Source organism: Chelonoidis abingdonii, chromosome 8 (assembly GCF_003597395.2).
Source record: "Chelonoidis abingdonii isolate Lonesome George chromosome 8, CheloAbing_2.0, whole genome shotgun sequence".
Classification (NCBI taxonomy): Eukaryota; Metazoa; Chordata; order Testudines; family Testudinidae; genus Chelonoidis; species Chelonoidis abingdonii.
This window is the reverse complement of record NC_133776.1, coordinates 103177947-103201382: the sequence shown is the minus strand read 5'-3', so window position 1 is coordinate 103201382 and position 23436 is coordinate 103177947. Positions and strand designations below refer to the sequence as shown.

The following is a 23436-nucleotide window of genomic DNA, read 5'->3' as shown; positions in this document are numbered from 1 at the left end:
ACATGCACAGCTACTCATGTCATTTGGGACAGAGATGGAGATTAAATAGCAGCAAAACCAGCCCAGGGGAAGGCCATTTGCTCTCCAGCTGCAGACACGGTTTTCTTAGCTCAGCCAGAACAGCCGTGGACTCATGCCCGTCTGTGTGGAACTGACTTGGTTAGTTTACAGAAAAGCTCTCTCCCTTTGGCCTGAGCTCCGTCACTGTGTCAGGGGATTGCAAGATGGGTTCAGAGCAAGCTGGCCCCACGCCTCCTGGGCTCCTGACAAAACACAGCTTGATCTAATAGTAACATTAGCAAGAGTAAATCTTTTAAATTATATGTCTTCAGGAACCAAAGCAGCTAACGATTTTCCAGCCCATTAAAACAAATTCCATTGGAGATTTAAGCACCTGATTTGTTGCCACTGAAGTGAATGAGAAAACTCCCTTAAAATTAGCGGCCGCCGGACTGGGGCAGAAGAAATTGGGAGAAAGAGAAGTAATGAGCAATGGGAAAAGGTTTTTGTTGCTGCAGGTGGAGGCGAGCTGGCTCTGCTGGACAGACATGACTAAGATATCTGGGAGGGCTGGCCATGGAAGTTAATGAGAATCTAGATTTTAAAAATGATGATCTCTGTTTAAAAAGAGCAGGTAAAATGTAGTGACCGTAACAGAGCATTACCAGAAGCAAATACAGAATAAAACAGTGTAAACTCCCCTATATTGTAACAGGACTTTCCTTTTTCGCTGTCCCGCAGAAGCATCAGTCCTCGCGGCACCCAGATGGAGGAGGGAAGTATTATTATCTCCTCTTAATAGCTGAAGAAATAGAGAGACCAAAGGTCAAACCCTGTTTGCCCATCTCTTCGATTGTCTCTAGGGAGCTGCTCTGGAGAGTAAGATGGTCATGCCTAGGCCCCGGCTCGGAGCTAAGCGCTGTCCAGACGCAGCGCAGGGGGCGGGTGGTGCCCGAGAGCTCACAGACAGATAACACAGGGAGAGGCCTTGGGAGGACGAGATAATTGCAGAGCAAGCAGAGGCGAGCAGAAGAGCTGAAGTTGCAGTGACCGGTGCCGGCTGTGCGTGATTCTTAGGGATCAGAGTGGGTTTGACCCAGACAGGTTTGGCGCTAGATTGTGACCGGGCTGTCCACCTACATGAGAACTCTCTCCCCACCCCAGGGCAGGTCCCTGACCCTAGGGGCTGGCTGTGCAGGGGGAGGCAGGTGCAGCGGGTGGGCGGGGATGGGGAGGGAATGAGTGGGGCTTTGGCTCTGCCCCCCTATGCTCTGGTTCGTGCATCTCAATTGGCTCCATAGAGCTGGGTCCAGCTGTGATTCCACTGGGGAGAACGTGGCTGTTGCGCATTCCTGATAAGCAGAGATTTTGTAAACTGGGGAACTGTCTGGACCTGGAATAAGCCGGCAGCAGGAGCATCACCATTAGCACTTATTGTAACACAAGCAGCAAGCCCTGGCATCCTGCTTCCAGAACCTTTTCTTCATCCCTGCCATGAGGAGGGCATTGAAACCAGACGGGAACACGTGCCTGGCCAGATCCGCATTGCTGACAATACACAGCGGGGCGGGATATTTGCCATTCACGCTCCAGTTCGGGGCTGCTGTTTTGTTTGGATTTTTTACTTCTCGTGAGCTTTGTGATTTGTTTTTAATGAAAATGTGCACTTCCAGTTGTCTCAGAAGGGCGATGCACAGCAGAGGGAAGGGACAGGGTAACAGAAGAGAGAATATGGGGTTAGACAGAGGAAGAGGCAGATGATAAAGAGCCCGAAGATGAGAGGAGGGGGGGCTGCATTGTACAGGGGGGAGGAAGGAGCTCCAGATGGATCTGAGAGACCAGATGGAGACCAGAACAAGGCAGTGGGGTGAGGGGAACCAAACACCGAGCCAGGCTCTCAGGTCAACAAACTGCAATTATTTGTGCTTATCTGTATTTCCCACGAGTCTACATTCAGGGGATGAGGCCGGATTGTCCCTTACATTATGGGCCTGTAACAGGATTCGCTCACCGCTGTGGCACCTTCTCGTAGCTCGTGGGTCTGTGAATCAGCATTCATCCAGACCAGCACCTCCTTCCATTGCTCACTGGCCCCACATCCCCCTCGCTCTCCGGGACTGAGCCCTCCAGCCAGGTCACTGTAGATTTCCCCTTCTAGGGGAGCCAAGTGCCACCGGCAATCTACCCCTGTGCCGTCTCAGGTAGTCTTCAGTAATTCCTGTTCTGCGCTACTTTCACAGTGGCTGGTAGAGGAACCCAGGCCTGCCCTCTGCTCTGGGTTCCAGCCCCGGGACCCTGTCAGCAGCCATCACCACTCACTTCTCTTTTCTTGGGCTTCCTCCCACTCACATGTTTGTGCCCAGAGGTTAAATGAGGCTCACTCCCTGCAGCCTCTTTCTTCTCTCAATTTCCAGGCTTTCTACAAGTCCTCCTGCTCCTGCCCCACCGGGCTTCATCTTCAGTTAGTGCTTATGGGTCAGGCCTGACTCTGCCCCATGTCCGGTTATTAAGATTCATGACCCTTTCAGAGCCACTTTAACTCCACCAGTCCTGATGTGAGGTGAATACCCCATCACAGGGCCCGACCCAGCTCCTATTAACAATAACTGTGGGTAATGGAGGTCTGCAGACCAGTTCCCTGCACAATCCTGCCTCGTTTACTGCCTATGCTGTGCACCTCCTCCTGCATTACAATGCATTTGCTTGAAGAGTGAACGGACACCCCACACTCGGTTGTTTTCTGACCAAGTGCTTCATTTGGCAGCTTGAATGTTTTTGGTGTCATTTGTTTGGACTGGAACTTCGTGAACACTTTTTGCAATCCAGCCCCTGAAGGGTTGTTCACATGTGCCTGCAGTAGGAACAGAAAAGAAAGAAATTTTGTTGCAACTAGTATTCAGTTTGCACCTGAATTAATTTGGCCCACAGACCATGCTGGGCAGGACTCAGGAGCAGCTGGCATGAGCAGCTTCCTGTGAAATCTTCACTTCTGTGAAACCTTACTTTTGTGCTGCAGTTTCATGGATGTTAAACATGTTGTTAAGGCAACCCGTGTGTGTGTTTCCTGGCTTCTGCCACAGTCTTGTATATAACCTTAGAAAGTCACTTAACCACGCGATGCTTCAGTTTGCACAGCTGCCAAGTAGATCTCTATCATTTCATCTGCCTCCCAGGGGCGTTCAGCTAGTTTGGAGAGCTTCTGGGCCCTTCGTTTGGCCAAGCTTCTGAACAGCTCCTTGACGGAGAAATGGTTTTTTTCTGTTAGCAAGGAGAGGGTTGATGTATCATTGATTGTTTTATGATATCTGGAGCCCAGGTGCTTCGGAGCTGAATGCTAAATGTAAATTCCAAACCACATCAATACATGATGAGGCATCATCAATGTCAATCTCCTGAGATGGAAGGAGCTTTCCTAAGTGCAAAGTAGCAGTGCTGTTGTTGCTGATGGTTTCCCCGACACAGCATGCTTCTGTGCACAAAAACAGATTGAAAAATCAGCCCTGACAGAGAGCCAGATGTCCAGTGGAAACACAAAGACTTTTGCCAAGTTTTAATCCTGGTCCCACTATTTCCAGAGGAGAAAATCAAAACAGAGTTTTGTTTACATTCCTCTTAACTCAAAATAGCTGTGACTCCATTCAAGTCAGTGGAGATGCACTGAACTTCACCAGCTCAGGAGCTGCCTCTCTGTCTTTGATGTATACGAGCAGGAAGGCCACATTTGGTCTAGCTTAGGGTCAGATTCTACCCTGGGATGTGCACTATTGATTCCCGTGGGAGCCCGACATTGTGTCCCACAGCAGAAGATGCCATAGCGATTGGTGCCTAATGGTCATTATAATGTGTGATGCAGCAGCATCTGGTGACTCTGCTTGGGACCAGGGGTGCATTGTGCTGAGTGCAGCGCACACATGTAGGTAGGCGTGGGAGAACAAGTGAGTGCGATAAAGACGAGGGTAAGAGTAACAGGAGTAAGATCATGTGGTTACGTTGCTGAGCTGTTGGACAGCTAGAGGTACCATATCCTCTTGCATACACATTTAAAATCGAGACCTTTTCTGTGCCAGGAATTTTCCACGATTCCAGCGCTGGGTGGCAGGCACCAGTGTAGTGATGCTGATTCGAGCTTACCCTTGGCCTGGTCCTCCATTCCTCTTGTGTGGTCATTGTCACTGGTGCAAAATGAGTGTTGAGCATGGTGGCGTTTTAACTCACTTTGCCTTGCTCGCAGCATTACTAGTTCTCACCATTTTATCTTGAGTGTCTCATTATTTGTTGTTTTTTTCTTAAAGCCCCAGCTTCTGGAGTCAGGTGATTGGGTGAGACTCTCGGCATTCATTCGGGGGAAAAAAGTGAGGTTCCAGCCTTCCTGGTTGTGGAAGAGAGCCTCCAAACCAGAAGGAAAATGAGAAGAACCCCACACTTGTTATTTTTAAATCTCATGACTTTAAGCCAGTCTCAGGATGTTGTGATTTTTGAATTCCTGAGGTTAGCCCCACTTCTGGTGTAAACAGCCACACAGGGTGCAAGGCAACGGAGAGTCTGGCTCCTAATATAGACGGGCAAAGAGGTTATTTACAGGGGAGGCACTTAGCCCTGTTTGGAACTAGAGTAAATACACTGATAACGCTCCAGGCTGCGCTGGGGAATTGCATAGTGGCTGTAACCAGAGCGGATCCCAGTGTAGACAAGACCTGACTAAATCGGATCTGCTCCTCAGCCTCACCCCCATTGGCTGGTTGGTTTTTTTTGAAGGCATCCTGGCAGAAGCGGGTCTTGAGGAGAGTCCTAGGACTGGCCCTTCCTGCCACCCCCTTCTGCTGTACTGATGGATTTGCTGCTTCTGTGAAGAGCTCTGTTTCTGAAATTAACAAGAGAGAGCAGTTTGATGGTGAATGACCAAGGCTTCCTCTTGCTCCAGGGCTGCCTGTGTCAGCTCTGTGCTGCTCCTGTGCCCTGGGAAGGAGAAAGTGACTCTCTGACAGCCCTTTTGTGCCATGAGGGCAGCATACAAGGGGCTGGATCAGCCTCTCGGGGTCTGCCTACACGACAGTTAAAAAACGCACATCTGGTCTGTGCCAGCTGACTCAGGGGCTCAGGTTAAGGGCTATTTAATTGCAGTGCATATGTTCTAGCCCAGGCCTGAACATCTGCACTGCTATTAAACAGCCCCCTAGCCCAAGTCAGCTGGTATGGGTCAGCCGCAGGTGTCTTAGGGTGTGTTTACACTGCAACTAGACCTTTTCCCACCACCCTTCGAGTGTAATGCTCCCAGCAGCATCTGTGCAGACAGAAAAGGGGGTGGGGAATGTTTTTAGGTCTTTAGAAGATGTCCCTGAAAAGAAATATTGTGAATGGCTGGTCTGAGGTGGCTACAAGGAGAGCAAGAGTTAGCTCCTGTATTGCAGATTCAGTATTACCAACCCTGAACATGCAGAAATCATGTCAGGCCCCCAAAACATGCATGGGTTTTTTTTAAAAAAAAAAATTCTCCATTTGGGTTCTTCTTATTTGTTTCTTGAGTCCTTAGGTCACACTCTGGTTACATCGTCTGCAAACTTGAGGGCTAGAAACTTACTTTTTTAACTGAAAGCCGAGATCCCCACATTCTGGGGGTGGGAGTAGTGATGCCACTCTCATTACCCTTGAGACTAGCTTACGGTTTAACAGCTGATTTTTCTAAGTGCTCCAATATCCACATGTTTAAACAGATTTTTTTGAAAATTGCTGTGGCTCATGGGGATCCAGGACAGTGTTAGTGATCAAATTTGAGGTCATTCAAGAGAGCAATTCTTGACGTACAGCCCTCCTAAAAAATCATGTGGCTTCAACATTTAAGAATTGTTACAACTTTCTATGCACACGCCTTGGGCTCAAACTATGGCTCTGATCCTCCTCAAACTGATTTCATGTTGCTGCTTGGGACTGATCTCAGCTAGTGTCTGGCCTCCGCTGCCCCTCTGGGAAAGCAGTATTTTTAAACATTAATCCATATGAGGAGAGATTGCCAAAACTGGGACTTTTCAGCTTGGAAAAGGAGATGCCTGAGGGGGGATACGACAGAGGTCTATAAAATCATGACTGATGTGGAGAAAGTAAATAAGGAAGTGCTATTTACTCCTTCTCATAACACAAGAACTAGGGGTTACCGAATGAAATTAATAGGCAGCAGGTTTAAAACAAACAAAAGGAAGTGTTTCTACACACAATGTACAGTCAGTCTGTGGAACTCCTTGCCAGAGGCTGTTGTGAAGGCCAAGACTATAACAGGGTTCAAAAAAGAACTAGATAAGTTCTTGGAGGACAGGTCCATCAATGGCTATTAGCCAGGATGGGCAGGGATGGTGTCTCTAGCCTCTGTTTGCCAGAAGCCGGGAATGGGCAACAGCAGATGGATCACTTGGTGATTCCCTGTTCTGTTCATTCCCTCTGGGGCACCTGGCACTGGCCACTGTCAGATGTCAGGATATTGGGCTGGATGGACTCAGTATGGCCGTTCTTGTGGGGCAAAAGTTGGATCTAAAATGTGGCTCAAATCAAATTGACAAGTCAGGAAAAATCACTTCCCCATGTGCAATGGCCCAGGGATTCTGTTGCAAAGCAGAGTACGTACAGGCAGCCTGCAGTCACAAGCAGTGGGTGGTTCAAGGTGACATATTGTGGCTCTTAACCCTGGGGGGCTCTGCCAATCACAGACTCCGCTGGAGCAAGGCGAATGCCCAGCAAGCTGTCCGGTTTTGACTGCTGTGTATCACTAGAGCAATGCAGAGCTGTTGGAGTCGGGGGAGATCATCAGGCCTACGGTGGATGCGACCCCGAGTCCTGCTAGCTGCAGCAGGAATCTCTGACACTCTGAGCATACTCACTGCAGTAAAGAAATGCTTTTAAAAAACGACTCCCAGAAAAAACAGTGGCTTGGCCTTAGCTCCAAGGCCCCACGCCTTAGAAACTGCGGTGCCCGTTTCCAGTCTCTGCGTGGTTCCTAAAAACAGTGACCTAAACTAACACCGACCCCACTCTGCAAGCCCTTGCTGTATAATTAGAGGAGTCAGCACTGTGTTTCAAGAGATGGAAAAGATCCAGTTTCTAGAATCCCCTTTGGGGTGTGGTTCTGAGTGGGGCTATGCTGGCTGGTACTTTGTCGGCTGCTTTTCAGTCTGAGTCGGCCAGGGAGTTCCTGCACCACTCTGCTCTGGCTCTGCCTGCCTGGGACGTATACGCGGGTGTTACCGGCTAAAACTTCCTTTGTGAAACAAATGCAGCGTATGGTCACATGTTGTGGGCCACATCCTGGCTGGCGTGTGCCTCTCTGCATGTGCTGGAAAAGAGGCAGCCAGATGGCTCAGGCTGGGGTAAAAATGCCCCAACTTCCCACAAACCTGAACTTGTAAAAGATGTTTTAGGAGTGGGTCCCTGGAGAGGCTTTCCAGGTGGACTCTGGTATCAGAGGGCATGATCTACTCCTTTTAGTCAACTTGTGCCGGCTCTGCTCTCAGCCCATGTCCCGCACAGGCTGTTACGCTGGCAGGAATCACCTGGACAGGGGCGGGAGGTACTGTGCAGGTATCGTGGCAAGGCAGAACATGGGTGCCCAGTTACAGCTGCTTTTACACCAGTGACAACCTCGTTGGAGATGGTGCTGCTGCAGATGCCAGAATCTAAGCCTGTATTTTCAAATGGAAACTGAGAGTCATTGTCATTGTGCAAATTCTCTGAAGCTTACCCCCTCATCCTAAAGCAGGGACTTCCCATCCTCTTGGAGGCTCCGGCCAAAGCTGGCCATTCCACTACTTGCATTGTCCGACAGGAACCCTTGGAGGAGAACAGGAAAGCTGTTGTGTTCACTCTGCTTCTCGTTAAAGTCCAGGCCTGAGCAGAATAACACAGCAGCCTACAAGCATGGGGTGAGGTGGGCTGCATTAGCCAGCTGGTCTCCTGCGGCCCTGAGCACCCAGAAAGTCCCAGCTTAGCCCTGTGCTCCCTGTCAGCTCTGAGCGGCGAAGCAGGCAGGGGAGAGTTACAGGGGGTGACGCACAGGCAGCAGGGCAGTACAGCCCATCAGGACCCGGCACTGGGGATAAAAGAAGAAGGCAGTGAGTGGTGACAGTCCGGTGTGGGAGAAATGGGCTGGGGGGTGCTGAGCCCCAGCCAGGAGGAGTTTTTGTGTTCAGAGCCTTGGGAGAAATCCTGCAGATGGCAAAGAGGTGCCCAGATCAGATACCACAGTGATGGACATGGTGTAAGGTCTGGAAGAGAGGGGAATATTTGCCATGTTACTGTGCTCTGCCAAAGGGAGGACTTGATTTGTATGGCGCTTGTTAGAGAGAGTCCCCCATGGTGACAGAGGTGAGAGACACTTTCCCAAACTTTAGGCAGCAGAAAGTCTGGTCTCCAGAGCCAAGTTTTGCTGCCATGTGGACGGGCTGCCAGAGGGATCACAGGTGGCTGCTATGAAAGCAAAATTAACATGTGCCTGAGTTCCAAGCTGTCTGCAGTCCCTTGCACACCCCTTCCCAGCCCCCCTGTAGACCACTCTGCCCAGGACACATCATCTCTGTAAGAACCCTGGACAGGGTCTTGGGAGTCTGTGTATAACTGCGGGCCCCTAGCTCTGCTCCACTTTGTCCCAATTTGGGGGAACCTGTGCTCTGGCCTCTCTGCAGGTTTGGGGGGAGATGGGACAGGAACGAAAAACAGGGTGCACCCACATTTTATAGCTGGCCACAATGGTCATTGCTTCTGAGGCCCTGCTCTGTACAGCTGTATGGATGCTTGTTTCACGTCCTTAGAATTTTTTGGTGCCAATAAGTGTTGTTAAATGACAGTGGGACAAGGTGAGGGAGGGAATATCTGTTATTGGACCAACATCTGCTGGTGACGGAGACAAGCTTTTGAGCCACACAGAGCTCTTCCCCAGGTCTGGGAAAGGAACTCCCAGATCACAGCAAAATGCCAGGTGGAGCAGAGTGTTGAGCATAAGGAGTTAGCACATATGGTAAGGGACCATTCAAGGTGCAGTGGCCCGTTAACACCTCTGCAGTCAGAGGACAAAAAGAGGGGGTTAGTGGGTTACAGATTGTTGTAATAAGCCATAAATGCAGTACCTCTGTTCAGTCCGTGATTTTTATGTATAGCAGAGAAACCAACTTAAGCTCCCAGGCTTGTTTTTTGAAAGTGTTGTGCATTTTCGGGGTTTCTTTTCAGGATGAGGACTGAGAGGTCAGCTAGAGAGTGATCACATTGTGAAAAGTGTGCACTCACAGGTGACAAAGCATTTATGTCTTTTGTAATTTTCCTGTGCTTCAGGGAGTCCATTAAAACACCTGGAGCATACAAAGGGTGGGGTTATGCCTATTTCACTACTTCTGATTCCCAGTTTTCTCTTCTAGAACGTATAATCCCTTTGTAGGAAGAATGACGCTGTCCTCCATGCATTGCATAGATGAATGTGTGTTGCCAACTTGCATGAGGGTTGATGTTTTTCTGTAAGTCCCAGCTCCTGGAGTCAGAAATTATGTAAGAATCTCGGTTTGGTGGTGGTGGGTTTGTTTTTTTGGTAATGAAAGTTTTAGCTCTAATGGCTGCAGTGAAAAGTTTGAAAATGTGACTAGAGTGACCCAAACATGGCTCAGGAAGCAGAAGGCAAATAGAAAGAACCCAAAACTTAGTAGTTTTTGTAAAACAAAACAAAAAAAACCAACTTCATGATTTTTAATCCAGTCTCATGAAGTTTGGGGAGCCTGATTCATGATTTCTAAGTGTTTGGTGTTAGAGATACTTTTCTTCTGTTATGGTTATTTACTGGTAAAAATTCCTCACTTTTCCATAGTGTACTTGTTTAGAGGTAGATTTCAGTGTAAACTCTTTCACAAACAAATTGTGTGAACAGAAGCTGAGAAGTGATGTCTGTGGTTTTTATATGCTTATGTATCCAGGTTAGTTACCTCTCTCGGAAGTTGTTCCCTTTCTGAAATTAGAGGTTGCAAGTTTCAAAACCAATGTGAGTGTATTACACATGCACACGCCTCTTCTTTTTTGAGCATCTCTGGCTGGGCCACTGTGGTTAGCCTGTCCAAAATGTTAAATTATATGTTGTCATTTTAATTTTATATATATATATAAATGCACCTTTTTCAGTCAGTTCCTCAGCTTAACTTTTGCCTCATGTTTTCTATATTTTTCATCTAGTTGGTCCTTTAGGACCTATTTTAAAATTTAGTTTGTACTGGGTTTTATGTGATGCATCCTAGAAATGTATTCATACATAAATCAATGCATTACGGCGTTACAACAGAGAAAATAGAAAGTAGATATACTGTAAAAAGCTGACCAAGATTTTTGTGAGCAACAGTTGCATAGCCTGATGCATGTTTTTAGATTTGTATGTGATCTGTGTTATTTCCCCTCTTTTGTCCAGTGCTCTTGACAGTTGTCACTCTTACTATTCAGATTATTGGTGTCTCTGGTCAGGATGCCATCTCTTTTTTTTGTGTGTGTGCGCCTGTGATGAATGGATGTGTGTAGTTGAGTCTCAGATATTTCTCCATCAAGTAACAGTGAGAAAACATGACATCTCTTGTTCACAGGCTCATCCACAAACAAAAGTTTTTTAGTGCAAGGTTAAATGACAGTGAAGAAGCTGCAGTAAAGGTTGACTTTAGCAGGGGAAGCCTCATCTACTGAAAAATAACGTTGGTGTTAACGCGTTGGCATTTGTGCATCAAGAAGTGAAAGTCTAATCTAGTTCCTATACTGGGGCTGTGGGTTAAATAATGACCAACTTCCGTTCTGGAGCAGGAAATGTGAGCTGATGGTTACTCATGAGTCTTTCACGTACTGTCTAAACAGACTGCGTGAAGTGATTAATGGACAATTACTCTTCTGGGTTAATTTGTTTTAAATGCAAGCCACCCTGACATGACTGATGATATGAAATAATTTGTTATATTTGTTCTCTTAAGGTACTATTTTGAAAACTCTCAAATCTTTGTGAAACAATCTTTTCTGCAAATTATGTACAAATGCCTAACTTTATTCACCATGTGAGGTGATTTGGAATAAAAGGGACGCTGAGAAAGAGGCCATTGAAGTATGTTTTGATTAATAAACATGTTTGTAAGAAATTCAGCAGATGCAGAAAGGAGGCCATTGGAGAGAGATTGTTGTACTGGCCTGGAAAGTTTGAACTGGAACTCTCCTGTCCTGTCCTCAATCCCATGAACACTCCAATTGTCATTATAGGGCAGCTCATGAAAGTTGGGCTAGTGACGTTTAAAAAAATATTATTTTCTTTTTAGAGAAAGTGTGCCAAAGACCTTGTTCTGAAACAAAATGTAAAGAATTCCATCAATTTTGCAAATGGATACAGGACAGGTCTCTTTGTCTGACTCCTTGTCCGCCTCCGGAGTCCCTCAGTCTGTCTCCTTGATGCATCAATCATTCACTTACCCGTTCCTTAAGTCCTCTGTAACTGTTTTCCGTGGCTGTACACACCCTGGTGCCCATAAGCTGCATGTTCGGGGGGCGCCTATACGTGGCTGTCGCTCAATAGGGTTTGGGCAGCCAGACAGGTGATGGCAGGTTCCAAGCAGAGACAAAACAGCTTTGCCTTGGGGTTATTTTCTGAGCTTTCTCACTCTGTGTATCTGCACCCAACCAATGGCAGAGCCTTGTGCCTGCCTGGCTGGGCAAAAAGAGTTTGTCTCAATGGAGTAATGCAGCTGAAAGCCCTGTCAAGATGCAGGCTAGCGTATTTGAAGCCATGTTGTTCTCTAGGAGGCTTCCTAGGCTATGTTATGATGACCACCATCTTGGATGACACACCGAGGGCCTCCTTGGCTTGGGATAGAGAGGGACCCGGAACACTCTCAGACCACTGGGTTGTAGTCACATGGCTTCAGCCGTACTGGCCTGGATTCAGCGCAGCTCTCAGGAATGTTGAGCTAACTTGACTGAGAAACACACCCGCTGTCTGTCCAGACACATCCCTTGAGACCATCTCCCTGCTGCCCCCCACGTGTTACCTCTCGCCCCATATCTGGAATCATGATGCTCACACTCCCTCTAGCTGGCCAAAGAAGCTACCCTTGGAGGTACTAATGCAGCATGCCTCTGAGCTGACCTTCCCCTCGCGAGCTCCAGCATGTTTTCTCCAGGTGAAGGTGAGGAGAGACCTGTGAACTCAAAGCAGCCCTGTCAACCCTGCTGTAGTAAGGGGACACAGGCCCTTGTCTCTTTCAGCTGAGCTTTAAAATATCCTCTGTTGGTGCATGTTAGCCAGGAGCAATTTGCTCAGCGTTGTGGAAAAGGACAGTGACCAGAGGCTGCTTCATCATCTCCTACAGAGAAGCTCCAGATTTCTGCCGCTGCCCTAGCTTGGCACTATCCCCATGGGCAGCCCTGATTCCTCACATGGCAAAGAGAGATCAGCACAGAATTTCTTTGCCACCAACAGAGTCACTGATGTAGAAAATTGCTGAGGTTTATGGTTTGCTTTGCTGTGCCTGGCAGAGGCCGTGGGGTGGGACCAGACCCTCACGAGCTGTACAGAACGAGTGTTGTAACTGGGTTGGGAAACGTTCCTCCATGGAGCAATGTGTGCAAGCTTGTCAGTTTAATGCAGCCCAGTGTCGACACCTGCCATGTCTGTGACTGTGACCCCCCTCTCTCTTTCCGTGGGCCGATCTTGATTCTCCCTAGAGAGGGAGAGGGATTTTGTTGCTGAGGTAGCCAAGCTCCCTTGTGCTCCAATGTCAGCTGACCCCGTAGAGTCGGCTTCTGATTGTATAATTACTTAGTGCAATGGCTTCTCCTCTACTGTCACGATTCGGTTGGAGCCATCTGCTGATGTAATAGCAAGAGGGTGAATCATTTACACCAGTAGGTGTCTGTGGTTTGCAGTTTAACAGAACTCAGCAAAAAAACCGAAGACTTTTGAAATCTTCCTTGAGGGCTTAAAAAGCTTCATCTCCCGCCCTGTTAGATCTGCAACCTTTGATACGTGCCGGAGAGCAAAAATATATTTGTGATGCCTGTCTTGCCATCCTACCAGTCTGCAGTTATAATTTGCATCAAGCACATAAAAATACTTTTCTCTAAGTGGGCGACAACCTGTAGCCAAGGAATTCAGGTTCTCCTGGCTCATAGCTGTGCTATGGGGTCACAGTCAAGTTTGTTTACAAAGACTTGACCTGCACATTTCGATTTCACTTTGAAGGCATTGCCCTAACTCATCTTATGGCTTGTGGCAGTTGGGTTGTGTTTTGGTGATAAGTAAAATGAGTGTGATGTGACTCTGCCATGAACCCAGCGGAGTTATTCAGCAATATGGGTTCCTGGGCCAATGAGGGCTGCAGCTGATACAGGGAGGACTAGCTGGAGAGATTTGATGCCCTTGAAAATGGTATGGTGCTGTCCTTCACTATCTTTTACTGAAAACATGTCAACTGACCTCAAACCCTGTGATTTCGTGTCTATTTCATACATGTGGGTGGGCAGCTTCCATTCAGGCTTTAGGTGATGCTGTTCAGGGATGCTTGAGAGCAAACTAGAAAGCCGTAACCCCCTCTCTGACCTCCCTGCCTGGCTGGGCATTGCAGAGTCTGCTAGTTAAGGGGTCGCACTTCTCACATCTTTGAAAAAAGGCAACGTAAAATACCCTTGGCTCTTGATACCCAAAGGCCCAGCCTTGCAAACCCTTGTGAGTATTTTGCATTTGTGCCGGTGGCTGGACAAGATGGCTAAGAGCTCAGATCCGTAGGTCTGTGAAGTTTCCCCGCATACAGCTGAAGATCTGTTCCTGAAGGGTGCCAGGTGTCCTCAGCTCTCCCTGAGCCCTCCTGACAGGCTGGAGTCTCGGGGGAACCCTGCCATCAGGTGCTATACATAAAGGGGGGATGTTATGTAAGATGCTTTGTTGAATGTCATTAAAATCAGAAGAGGCCCCTTAGAGCAGAAGAGATGAGGAAATGCTGGGCTATTTTTAGGAGCTCAATAACACCAATTGCTAGCGCTCTCATTAAGAAGGGCTTGGGTTCATGCTTAGACCTTGAAGTCTTTATAATTCAATTGACACCAGTTCCTTTAAAGACCCCCGTGCTGGGATGTGCTCTAGAATCTCTCCTTGCTAACTGGTCGTCAGCCACCTAACAAGGAGAGAAGAATTTGGCTCTTGTCAAAGCGGGGGTGGGGGGTTGAAATAGTTTTGGAATCCAGGCTCATTTCCAGGATTTTTTCTCTTTTGACACAAAGTGAATCCCTGCAGCCCTGTTACGCTGCTTCTGCAGTATAAAAGACTCTTAAGGTAGGCAGGAATTACAGTCATCCCTGCCGCCAGAGCTGGAGAAAGGGGTCTCAGTGTGAAGGAGAATGCAGGCTCAAGACTTTAGTTTGCCATCAGATTTATTGATTTACCTTAATTGGCACTGCAGCAAATGCTGGTGCATGTTCAGAGCAACGTGTTAAGGGCTGGTTTGTTCAGGAAGCAGCTTGGCTTAGAGAAAGTCAGACTCTATTTTTGTGCATGCAGGATATAAAGCTGCAAGCCAGGAAAGTGACTTTTAGGATGTTTCTGCCCATCACTAGCGAGTCTTTGGCACGTTGTCACAGTGCATCTGTTAGACTGAAATCAGAGAGCTGTTCGGGGATGCTAACCAGCAGCTACATTCAGGGCCACTTCCTGCCATCAATGCTCAGTCCCAGCTCTGGCAGTGACGTCTGAGTAAAGGCTGCGGGATCTAGCCATAAGTACATGAAGTCAAATTTCAGCTCCCGTCCCCTCACTCTCATCACACTGCTGTGAGTGTGGAAGACCATGAAAGCATGAGACTGCCGACGCTGGGGGGGAGGGGGGGTGCGGGGAGGTGAGGTTGGCTTTCATCCCCTCAGTGTTGCTGTGGTATCAGCATTGTCAAATCCAAGCATTCAGAAATCATGAGATTGGCTTGAAAACGGTGAGACATTAACAGCAATGAATATCAAGTTCTTTTTATTTGCTTTCTTGTTTTTGAGCTTTTGGGTGTTTCATTTTCAATCTCTTCTCTGCAGTCGTGAAAGCGAGTAACTTCCTTTTGTTAAAAAACAACTGTGTTAACTGAGAGTCTCACATAATCAGATGACTCCAGAAGCAAGGGTCTTATGAAAAGCTGTCACAAGACTTGTAATAAAATAAACACAAGAACATAACCCAAGAAGTAGGGGCCATCAAATAAAATTAATAGGCAACACATTTAAAACAAAAAGAAGGAAGTGTTTCTTCATACAATGCACAGACAACTTGTGGAACTCTTTACCAGAGGATGTTGTGAAAACCAAGACTATAACAGGGTTCATAAGAAGCTAGATAAGTTCATGAAGGATAGGTCCTTCGACGGTTATTAGCCAGGATGTTCAAGGATGGTGTCCCTAGTCTCTGTTTGTCAAGCTGGGAATGGGCAACAGGGGATGGATCACTTGGTATTTCCCTGTTCTGTTCATTCCCGCTGGGGCACCTAGCACTGGCCACTGTCAGAAGACAGGATAGGGGACTGGATGGACCTTAGGTCTGACCCAGTAGGGCAGTTCTTATGTTCTAAAATCAGAGGCGTTGGCAGTACTTTGACCGGCCACTGTAGCTTCACAGATCCCTGCCTAGTTAGGGGAAACTGCACAGAACTCCCTGCTACAGTCCACAGAAGCTGGTCAGTGTCTGTGCTGGAGCTCCTTGTCCTGCTGTGGTTCACCAGATCATTTACGCTGACAGGGCCTCGTCCTGGGAAGTCTCCAGAATTAGGTCTTCCACGTGGTTGTGATTCATGTAGTGTAACACATCCTGTGTAATTCTCAGACGCTACCCACTTGCGAGAGTGCAGAGGCTCTCTGACAAACAGCTCTTGTTTTTCCAAGTTGCTAGTTTGTCTGGTGGGCTCATCATGTCTATGTCTAAAGGGTTGTGCTGGCATCGGCACACTGCCGGAGCTTGGTGGAATTCGTTGAGGGTTGTGTGGGGGGTGACCCACACATTTCCAGAGAGCGATTTTGATAGCACCGTTTCAGCTGCTTGAGCTAATCCACACTGGCATTACTTCACTACGCTGCATGAAAAGAATTCGGAATGGAAAATCAGGTGGGACAGTTAGATACCGACTTTTCACAAGGGCTCTCCATTGCCAACCCAAAGCTCGCCAAGGCAGCGGCTCAAAGCGTATCCGTGAAAAGCTGTGTGCGCTATTCACACGGCATGGAATTCCCTGCTTGCTGACGAGCCACATGAGACCAGGCACCACTTACGGCAGGAAACTAGGGCCTAACCAGCATGTAGCCCCTGTGCTAGCCTCCTGCAGGGATGGGGCTGGTAAGCCTGGCTCAGTAGGTTGCAGAACCTGGTTGCAGGGCCTGAGGTTGCCGGAGAGGTGTTTTCTGTTGGCTCACATGCCAGTTCGAGGAAACTTGAAGTGAAAGGTGGATATTTTTAAAGTGCTGTGGAAAACTGTTAAGATCTCATTGTTTGTTACTTATCACTTTAGAAATTAACCTCAAATGACTTCCTGACTGAGCCTTCCCCAGACCTTGGGACAGCCTATGCAATGGGTGCTGTTCATCCTCCCATAGCCTTCCAGTCAACTTGGCCCCGCACGTCCAATTTGTGAAAACCAATCGGAGACGGGTTTAGTTTTGTTTTTAAAAGTGAGTGGCAACAGTTGTGTTTGATCAAATGGAAAACCTCCTGGGGATACTGCAACTCTTGCAAATGAAATGGCCTTTAAACCAGTGTGAAAAGCACTTAATTGATTTCAGTTGCCCACAGTGGGGAAAAATGCAAAAAAGTAAATAAGGAGCAATAAATGGTGAGATTCACATTGGATATTTAAAAGTCTTTCATTTTAATAATCAGACGTGTTAGGAATAGGTCAACTCGTTATTTACAGCACGTGATACAAGTTAGTAGCAGCCCATTCATAAACTTGAAAAACGGGGGAAAAGAGCAATATAAACCAGTATTTTATAGCCTTGTTTTATATACATAATAAAGCAAGATTTTACAGTGTAAAACATACCTTACAAGTTAGTGCCACTTGAGATAAGTTGGTGCTACTGCCCTCGGCTACTGAATTGGTCGAGTATTCTTTTGGACCCCAATCCTAAAAGAACAATTGAAGAATCTATTTAATCTTACTGGACACGTGGACCTTCCAGTAATGTGAATTGGAGTTATTTGCAGGTGTTAAAAGGAAATATCATCTCTTTATATTCAAGCTGATGAGATGTTATTGATAGAAGTCAGTTAAAATGAGTAAACAAAAAACATAAATAGCAGCAATTTTATCCTTAGAATAGCATAATCAGAGGTATTTTATTTGTAAGCACATAGAGGGATGTTAAAGAAAATAAGTTTCTAATATTTCTCTTTTTGTAAAGGGAATGGTGTGCTCATTTTCTAGTGCCACGGCTGGCAAAATAGTTTTGCACAACACACTGCATTGTTGGAGCACATGCAAATTGTATCAAGTGTATTTCAGTTTTAATCATATGGCACCACTTCCTTTTTTGTGCTTAAGCAGCAGGGCCGCAGCACTCTTCTTTCACAAAATGGCATTTCTGCCTCTTTGGTTGCAGTTTTTGGGAAGTATCCTTTGCTTGCTAACAGATCAGATGAATATACTGAAACAAAACTCTTCTCTAAGGCATAAAGCCAAATTCCTTCATAGTGTCAGCAGGTGCAACTCCATGAGATGCCAGAGAAGAAAATACTCAGGAGTCAGAGGCCAAATGAAAATGGGATCTCAGAAACCATGGAGATGGGTGCAGTATGCGAACCAAAAGAGACATCCAGATAGGCAGCCTCTCCTTCTGCCGTAGAGGGAGGCCAGAAACAACTGTTGAGCTGGTCAGGAGAGAAGTAGGGAATTGTGGCCCAAATTCATCAGTTCTTAACCCAACTAAATTCCCCCTGACCTCAGTAGGAGTTTTGCTTGAGTAAAGATTGCAGAAGTTGGTCTTTTGTTACTAATGTGGCTAATGCCTTATGGACATGGGGACAAAACCCTGCATAGACCCGAGGGCAGCGTTTAGCCTGACCACTCCCTGACGTATAACACTATGGGATACGTCAGTGCAGTCTCCTTAGAGTCTTGGATGTTTGCTTTAGCTGTGTATCTTCCTGTGTCGTGGCATCACTCTCTGTCTTTTTAACACCCCCAGCCCCAAAACTTAATATGAGCATGTTTAGTTTAAAGAATAAATAATGGCATGTAACAATGACGTTCACCCACCATTACATTTACTTAGCTCTGTCTGCCAAGTGGAATCAGAATGCCGTGGTTTATAGTGATGACAGAATACATAACGTGACTCTGTCGTGGCAATTGCTTGTAATGACTTTGTATCTAGAGCAATGCAGGGTTTGAATTTACAAGCAAATCCTTGAATTTCTGCAGATTAATTCTCCGTAAGAATTTGGAGAATTCCAAACCCTGCGCAAGCGGGAAATACTGCACTAGGAAGCACAAGTAACAGTCCAGAATACCAGGAGCCTATCAATGTCCTCCTGCCACAGCATGTGTGAGATCAGGAGAATCAAACGGTGGGTGAAGGGCGAGTGTTTGGGGGTGCGACGTGCCTGGCCCTGTTGAGGTCTCCACCATCCCAAGGGCTGAGTGCCCTCTGGCAAGGGTGCAGCTCCTGAGGGAGTGCAACAAATGTCAGGAGGTGCTCAGAGTCTCCCGGGATCAGGCCCAAACGGGTGTGAGGAGAGAATTAAAGTTCCCGGCCTTCAGGCTGCTCTAGCTCATGCTTCACAGAATGGGGAAAAATTCACAGCCTGATAGTTAAGCCAATCTAAGGCCTGGTATAGACGCTGCTAGGTCAATGGACCCACGAGGAGATGGAATACCTACGTCGAATGAAAAAACCTTTCTGTCGCTGTAGCAAGTGGCCCCACTTTGGCACTGCAGTGGCGCAGCTGCTGCAGTGTAGCTGTGCTGCTGTCATGTCTGTAACATAGGCAAGCTCGTGTTCTGAGAGCAAAATGAGGCCCAGAGACTTTACAATCGCTCTTGCCGTAAACTGTCACCTCAGTGTGTCTGGAGGTGTGATTTATTGCTGAGCATTTGGGTTTCAAGTGTTGAAAGGGATTATTGTGTTGATCTTCCTTTCCATCCTGCAAGATTCCTGGTTAGAGCTCGGAACAGCTGGGTTGCTTTCATCTTGCCAAATGGCAGGCTTCCGGAGGCCGCGTAAATCTTGTCAGCTCGCATCACATAACAAGCCTCAAACAGAGACGGCTCAAGCGACATGGAGTGTCAGAGTGTCAGTCCAGCGGGATTGTTTTAGGCTAGTGCAGCTGAACTACTACTATGGTAAATACCTTTAAAACCACAGCAGCTAACCTGTCCAGGCAGCTTGTTTTCCACGCTAAAGGGAGAGAGGGCATGTGGACTGCAGCGGCTAGCGCTTAGCAGTCAGGATGATTCAGTTCTTTCTGTAGGCTGTTGTATGACCATCGGCATGTCGCTGAACCTCTGGTTCACCCGTAGGATGTGCGTAGTAATGTTCACCTACACGGCAAGAGGATTGTAAGGTTGATGTAATGAGTAATTCATTGGTACCGTGCTTTGAAATTCTCAGGTGAACATCGCTGTGGAAAGGCAGAGTGCTATGAGTCATTAATGTGATTTGTTAAGGGCTCCCAGCATAACCTGGATTCAGTAGCAACCAACTTCAGGGCAGAAGTGGAACTGATGACTCTCTTGTTTGGGAAGTGAATCTCAGTTCTTGGCTGGGTGCCTCAGATGCAACATTTGCAATTGTTTTTCACTATCTGTTTTGTTCTGCTTTTATTTTCCTTCAGGAAAAAACCAAAGTGGTAGAACCTCTGGACTACGAGAATGTGGTCCTGCAAAGGAGAGCCCAGATCTACAGCGATCCTCTCCGCGACCTGCTCATGTTTCCGATGGAGGATGTGTCTGTGAGTTTGTGCTGGCCTCTTCTCACGTACAAGGCCTAATCCACCCCTCTGCTAACCCACTCTCACGCTGGGGAACCCCCTTCGATTTCAGTGTCCACTTCTACACTGATTTCAAAGGCATTACAGGCAGGTCGAATGGGAGTGACCAGGCCTTGAATGAGACCCAGACTATTTATTATTTTCACTGACAATTTATATGGGCCCAATTAACCATGACGTCTCTTTTTCTATCCCCGCTCCCCGCAGATTTCGGTGATAGGTCGCCAGCAGAGGACTATCCAGTCTACGGTGCCAGAAGACGCTCACAGGAAGGCTCAGAGTCTCTTTGTCAAAGAGGTAGTGTGCACAGACCTTTGACATGCAGCGTTGCAGCACCTTGTTCTTCAGGGGAAATGCTCTGCAGCTAATGGCAGATAAGGTTGCAAGTTGTTTTGCTGGCCTCATCTGTGACACAGGGGAGCTGCAACTTCAGGCCTGGAGGAACAACTCTTTTTCTATCTGGCAGATGCAGTTTATGAGCCACCTGCTGCCCCCAGCTGTATGGGGTGCAGTATGCACCCCCAAGGCCTTTAATGGGAACGGGGAAGGCAGAGGCTTCGCTGCTTCTGCCTGTCGTGCCTCAGAGCTGCTGGAGAGGCTCCTGTGTGTGCATCAGCAGGAATGAGACTGGGGAAGGGAGACGCCCGAGGGCAGCTGCTTTGAACAGCACCAAATGGAAAATGACTCCTAGGTTACTCTTGAACCAGCAGCAACTCCTCTTGGCAGCTGCAGCTGTGCCCTTGAGAGTCGTTCCTGTGCAGCTGTGGGTGGGGACTGGTGGGGAGCCCAGCTCCCGCACAGCCGGGGGGGGGGAGGGGGAACCCCAGCAGAGGTGCCATTGGTGGATGACTGTTTCAAGACATCGTTAAAGGAGCCCGACTCTCAGAGGCAGATGCCCAGTGCAGTCGGGCTGGGCACTCAGCAGCGCTAGTCAGGTCTGAAAGTTGCGGCCGAGGTAAGCGCAGATTCCAGCGCCCGTGCAACTGGCGAGAGGCTAGGTGTGCATTGTAACCGGGCAACTCTCCTGCCCAGTCCAGGGGCTCCTCGTCAGGTGTAACGAGGAGGGTGGGGCTGCCCTTGGGAGTATGAAATGAGAGAGGACCCAGAGGTGAGGGAGAGTCTCGGGACCAAGAGCTCAAAGGAGCCAAGCGGGATGGAGCGCCTCGGGGAGAGGACATCCCAGAAGGAGGGAGCGGCGAGAGGTCCCTCATTGAGCTGTGGAGCCAGAGCCAGCTGGTGACAGGAGGAGGCAGTTGTGGGTCACCCACAAACCTCCCCTGGCCAGAAAGGGCTGGAGGCTTACAGCAGCAGAGAGAGATGCTGTCTGGCTCTCCGAGCGGGAGAGCTGAAGCCAGAGGGCCAGAGAAGGCTGAGCCTGCCAATGTCTCCGGGCAAAAGCTAGAAGCAAATCTGGGAGTCGGGACAGAAACAGGGCAGAGGAGCCCCCCAGCTAGAGGGGCTGGGCTAAGGCATAGCGCGGTAGCTGCCAGCACCAGTCGTGCCATGGCCTGCCACAGGAGGGTTGCCCAGGAAGGGCCTGTGACCTGGTGGAGAAATTGTGCAGGTGACCAGCCCCTTGGAAGAGAGAAATTTGAGGCGGGGACATCTTGCAGAGTCACCCTGAGGCCAGGAGGAGGCGCTCTGAAAGCGGCCATTCTATCACATGGGTATCTAGGTCTCAAAGGAGTTCTGTGGTGTTTAGATAAATGAAACAACTCCACAAAGGCTTTGTCCAGCCCATTATGTATGTTTGTTACCTTAATGCCAGCCTCAGCATCTCGCTAGTTGTGCTTCATTCTTAAGAGTTGTGCATGTTTTTGCTTAGCATGCGGTGCTTTCAAAGAACATGCCTCATTCTCCTTACAGTGCATTAAAACGTACCACTCGGACTGGCACGTGGTGAACTATAAATACGAAGAGTACTCGGGTGACTTCCGGATGTTACCGTGGTAAGTGTCTCTCCCCTCTGGGGTGCTAGGAATGCTTAATAACCTTGCTAGACTGTGGTTTGATCAGGTCTAAGTTTCAGCTTAGAAAAGAGATGACTCAAGGGGAAATGATAAAGGTCTATAAAATTGTGACTGGTGTGGAGAAAGTGAATAGGGAAATGTTGTTTACCCCTTCACATATCACAAGAGCCAGGGGTCACCCACTGAAATTACTAGGCAGCAGGTTTAAAACTAACATGAGGAAGTACTTCTGCACACAATGCACAGTTAACCTGTGAAACTCATTGCTGAGGGATGTTGTGAAGGACAAAAAGTATAACTGGGTTAAAAAAAGAACTAGATAAGTTCATGGAGGATAGGTCCATGAGTGGCTATTGGCCAAGATGGTCAAGGACGCAAACCCATGCTGTGGGTGTCCCTAGTCTCTGACTGCCGGAAGCTGCAACTGGACATCATTATGGATCACTCCATAATTACCGTGGTCTGTTCATTCCCTTTGAAGCACCTGGCATTGACCACTGTTCAAAGACAGGATACTGGACTGGATGGGCCATTGGTCTGACCCACTCTGGCGGTTCTTATGACATATTGTTATTGATCCAACAATCCACTAATATTTCCTGTTCCCTGATGTTTGCCCCACCCCTGTATCTTCTCATAAGATTTACTTGCCCTTTATTTAGGGTTTGCAAGCCAGAGGTCTGTGTCACTCAGACTGTATCAAGGAACTGCAGGAGATGTTACAGGGGTTTGGTCACTGTCAATGTGCAAACATCCTCCTTCCATCAGCTGTTATAACAGGAAGAGCCTAAATTCAGGAATGTGGCAGAATAAGTAGCTTTAGTGCAGTCTGCTCATCCCGAATCAGGAATCCCATTGTCTCTGAATGCTGACTGTCACAGGGCATGATACACCATGGTCCTTGCTCAAGTCAGTCCTGCTTCTGCCTAACATGGTGGGGAAATACAGTCCTGGGGAATAAGAATATAGCCATCAACACTGGCAATGCTGAAGAGAGCTTTGTGCATTAAAATGCTAGCCCCGTACATTATTCCAGGCAAAGGCTAATCTCCTTTAGTACCTCCATCTTCAGACAAGCACATGCATGCCTGATTGATGGGTGGTTATGTGCTGTGTGGAGCCAGTTTTGCCCCCCTCCTCTCTCAAACCGCTTCAGACAAAGCTCTCTTGGTATGCTGACAGCCTCTTCTTGCTAATTGACTCCTCTGGGGAGGCAGACTACAAGAGCTAGGGGACAGCTGCCTTTGCCTGCACTGTGAGTGGTTTTGAGTTTGAAAAGTTTTGCTGTCCTGAACTGAGACGAAAAGTCAAAATCTGGAAATTTTTGTGAACCAAAAAAACTGGAAAAAATAATTGGCTCAGGTGGATCAAAATGTTTTAGTTCTGGAATTGTGAACATTTTGTTTCAATTTCAACCTTTTTCCTTTTAACCCCTTTCAGGCTTATTGGCTTAAATTTTGAAACAGAGAGTCATTCTGAACCAGA

General features: G+C 47.7%; 1 protein-coding gene across 8 annotated transcripts in view; it reads left to right on the top strand.

The window, feature by feature from the left end:
* The window catches only part of DOCK11 (dedicator of cytokinesis 11), a 124305-nt gene that overhangs the window by 9994 nt on the left and 90875 nt on the right, over positions 1-23436 (top strand). For 4 of the 8 annotated variants that reach the window (XM_075068906.1, XM_075068905.1, XM_032776437.2 and 1 more), the window contains exons 1-4: positions 8929-8995; positions 19826-19942; positions 20189-20278; positions 21848-21930. In XM_075068906.1, coding sequence (XP_074925007.1) covers positions 8993-8995; positions 19826-19942; positions 20189-20278; positions 21848-21930 — 293 coding nt within the window. In that variant the 5' untranslated portion in view covers positions 8929-8992. Of the gene's footprint in view, positions 1-8928; positions 8996-19825; positions 19943-20188; positions 20279-21847; positions 21931-23436 lie in introns of those variants that run through there. The other 4 variants (XM_075068909.1, XM_075068907.1, XM_075068910.1 and 1 more) reach the window with 1 other exon arrangement.